This window comes from Chenopodium quinoa, unplaced genomic scaffold (genome assembly GCF_001683475.1).
Source record: "Chenopodium quinoa cultivar QQ74 unplaced genomic scaffold, ASM168347v1, whole genome shotgun sequence".
Classification (NCBI taxonomy): domain Eukaryota; kingdom Viridiplantae; phylum Streptophyta; class Magnoliopsida; order Caryophyllales; family Amaranthaceae; genus Chenopodium; species Chenopodium quinoa.
In genome coordinates, this window is record NW_018744718.1 from 1,275,731 (window position 1) to 1,278,956 (window position 3,226).

General features: G+C 33.8%; 1 protein-coding gene across 1 annotated transcript; it reads right to left on the reverse strand.

Moving 5' to 3' along the window:
- Window positions 1-103: 103 nt before the first annotated feature.
- On the reverse strand, window positions 104-1,902 carry LOC110703273 (F-box protein At3g07870-like). Its single transcript, XM_021881055.1, has one exon. The coding sequence runs from the start codon at window positions 1,853-1,855 to the stop codon at window positions 497-499; it is 1,359 nt and encodes a 452-aa protein (XP_021736747.1). The 5' UTR covers window positions 1,856-1,902; the 3' UTR covers window positions 104-496.
- Between the last annotated feature and the right edge of the window lie 1,324 nt (window positions 1,903-3,226).

Here is a 3,226-nt window from a genome sequence, read left to right on the forward strand (position 1 = left end):
TCTTATTTTCATTCTGTTTCGAGTTTTTTCCTTTTTTTATTTCCTTTGATCTTTGTAAAGTCATTTTTAAACATGTTTTCCCTTGCGGAAAGAATACTTACCGGTCTGTCAAAGATTCAATTTTATAGTTTATCTTGAACTTGTGGATCAGTGACCATGAGGTTACTTGGCAGCTGTGTTGAACATCGGGCCAGTGATGTTTGTTTGTGCTTTGGTCATAGCAGCTGTTTTGATGGGGTGTAGCTGAGAGGAGGATTATGTCTGTCGAAGGTTTTGGAAGTCGGTTTTGGAATGAAGTTGAGAGAGGGAATACCGGAATATGGTGGTTGAAGGTGCTTGGAATAGAATATAGAATACAGGGTCACTCGTTACACACAATTGCACATCTTATAACTTTCAATAGCTAAAAGTATAAATAGTGGTCATACAAGATAACAAGCTATATTAATATACAGATCTCCTCTTAGCATTCTTCTACTTATTTCCTGCTGGATTTTCACACCGCAGAAGAATTATTTTCAGAGTTTAAGCTGTTAGATGAAGACGGTATCTGTAAACTGTTTTCATCCTCGCATTCTGAGACAGAGAAAGGGATCACTTCCCTGTTGTGATTAATCTCCTCTGCTTCCTGTAAACAAACTAGGCTCTCCTTGTATGGAAGAACTTGCAATACATTAATAAACCCGCGAGCTTGAAGATCTTTCATGTCTTGTGTAATGGGATTGTAGGAAACTAGATTTCTTTCAGCATGTTCCAAAAGAAGCTCACCGTTCTTCCAAAGCCCCAAGGGTGCTGCTACCCCCACTACGGGTCCTATAGTTAGTTGCTTCATCCAAGACTCTCTAACACCATACTCGCCCAAAACCCACACATCGAAACTTTTACTTACTCCTGCAAGAGGGTAATCATGAATGAAAGCTAGGTTGTTCTTTAAGGATGCCAAACACCCATGTACTCTCTTTGAAGGGATGCCATTATAATAGGGGAGTTGGGTCTTTGTGAAAACCTCGTTCTTCATATTGAACGAGAAAATCACTTTCTGTACATGGTTATCAATCTCAAACCAGCTGAAAATACCATCTATTGAGGGGCTTGAAGACGAGCAAGGTAGATTCCCAGTTGGCTGAAATTCCTCCCCAACATCAATCTCCTTCCACTTGTTGGTGCTCAATGTGTATAGCTCCGCGTGAGCTATAGTTGAAGACGAGGGCAAACACATGTGCTTGAATGCTAAAACCTTGTACTCATTCCTTTCATCATCAAACCCAAAACCAACACACAAGTCGAAAGTGTATGCATCAAGAGGAGGCTTAACATATGACCTCGGAAGGTTTTTCAGCTGTCGGTTAGCAGGATTCCATAGTGATATTGCACCATCTTTAGCATCAAAGACACAAAAGATCCCATTACAAGGTCCTAAAATATGTGCAAAACTACGGTTTTCTTCATTTGAGCTAGGAAAAGATAGTTGAAAATGCTTATTTTTGATGTCAAATGTCTCAGAAGAGATCAATGAAAGTAGTTGCCTCTTTGCTGGTTTAACATGGCTAATTAGAAGAAGCTCATGATTGTTTGAGCTTACAAAGTGCTTGAGCATGAAGCGCGAATCAATAATATGAGCATACCATGATTTCGATACACATTTGAATCGTTGCAGGGACTTAACAGGCAGCCTTAGTAGGATCTCTGAAATCAAGTCTTCTGGTAATGTAACAAGGATTGACATCTTCAATTTTCTCTTGCTTGTCTTTGTTGTTGGTGATTTTGTTTGCTTGATTGTTGTGTCTTTTAACTGTAAATTTATGGAAGTTGTCAATGAGAAAAAAAGTAGGATTTGAAAGGTTCTATAAATCATTAAGCAAGCTTTTAATTTGTTGACAAAAGGAAAAGTTGATTAGAAATGTCATTTTCAAATACTTGTTCAACCACCATATCTTAACAAGTAGAAAAATATTTGTGCATTTTCGTCCACAATCAAGACCACAACTTAAACCATATAAATATAAACCATATTTAGATATTTTTTTAGGTTATTTGTCAGGGCGTTTTTACCATTTTAGAGGTATTTTACCAGTTTTACAGTTCCGTCTTAAGAAAAAAGAAGATAAAAAACCCATTATAATAAAAGTACTCTAGCAAGTATGCAGGTGAGAATATTTTGCAATTTTATTTTATTATTGATTTATTTTTTTGTATATTTTTTTTAAAAAAAAAATTTAGGCAATCAAGCAATGCATGTTGTCCATTATCTTGGTATATTAATGCCTTTTAAAACAAAACAAATATTAATGGGGAGGATAATTACGCAAACATAACTTGTACAATTATTTCAAAATTCATAATGCTTTTCATGATGCGTGACTTCATTGGTTCTTTTTAACTTGAAGATGACACATGAGTACATGACATACATGCAATCAATTACTTATGGCTTAAATAATAAAAACAGGACGATTTGAAAATTAATTATAATGTTGTACAAACTGAATTGAATACAATAGTCAGTTGGAAGTAATTGATAAATAGGGAGAAGGTAGGAGGAATAATATCTGGGAGTTAAGACAACTTTAAAAGGTTTGGGTTGCAAAATTCCAATTCTGCAAGGAAAGTATTGAGGTGATCTTCTTGTAATACCCTAACTCTTTCTTCTGATTAAAAAAAATAACTAGTTTTTGATTTCGGACAATGCTCAAGTCATTACATAAAAGTAGCCAATGTATGTGTACTTCATGATTACTCAATCTTTTGTTGATTAATTAAATTCTATTTTTCGTATTTTATTCACTAAATTTTGGACCTTTCTTTGCAAAATAGACAAAATAATATGACATAACTTACTATAAGTATATAAAATATTTGCAATATATACAAACAAGAAAAGAAAATGAAAGAAAAGAAAAGAGGAGATGATTGATCAATGCATATATGTTTAAGATTCAAGAAAGATTAATCTTCTCTAAATTATCTTCATTTGATTTTAATATAAATCAAATCAAATAATTAAATGAGTACAACTTTATAATTCCTTTAGGGAGCCTATTTTCAGACTCAGGAAACAAAAACTACATATATAGGAGAAAATTCTCATGCAATAAAGAAAGCTAAAAAACATACCTAGTCCATATTTTTTTTATTTGCCATTTTTGGGCTTAATTAACTACAAATGAAACAAAAGAGTGTATATGGACTAATTTTAGAGCCAAAATCCAAAACCCATATTAGAAAT

Excerpts from the sequence above, each read along its gene's own strand:
- LOC110703273 (XM_021881055.1), bottom strand. The coding sequence starts at position 1,855 with ATGATTTATAGAACCTTTCAAATCCTACTTTTTTTCTCATTGACAACT.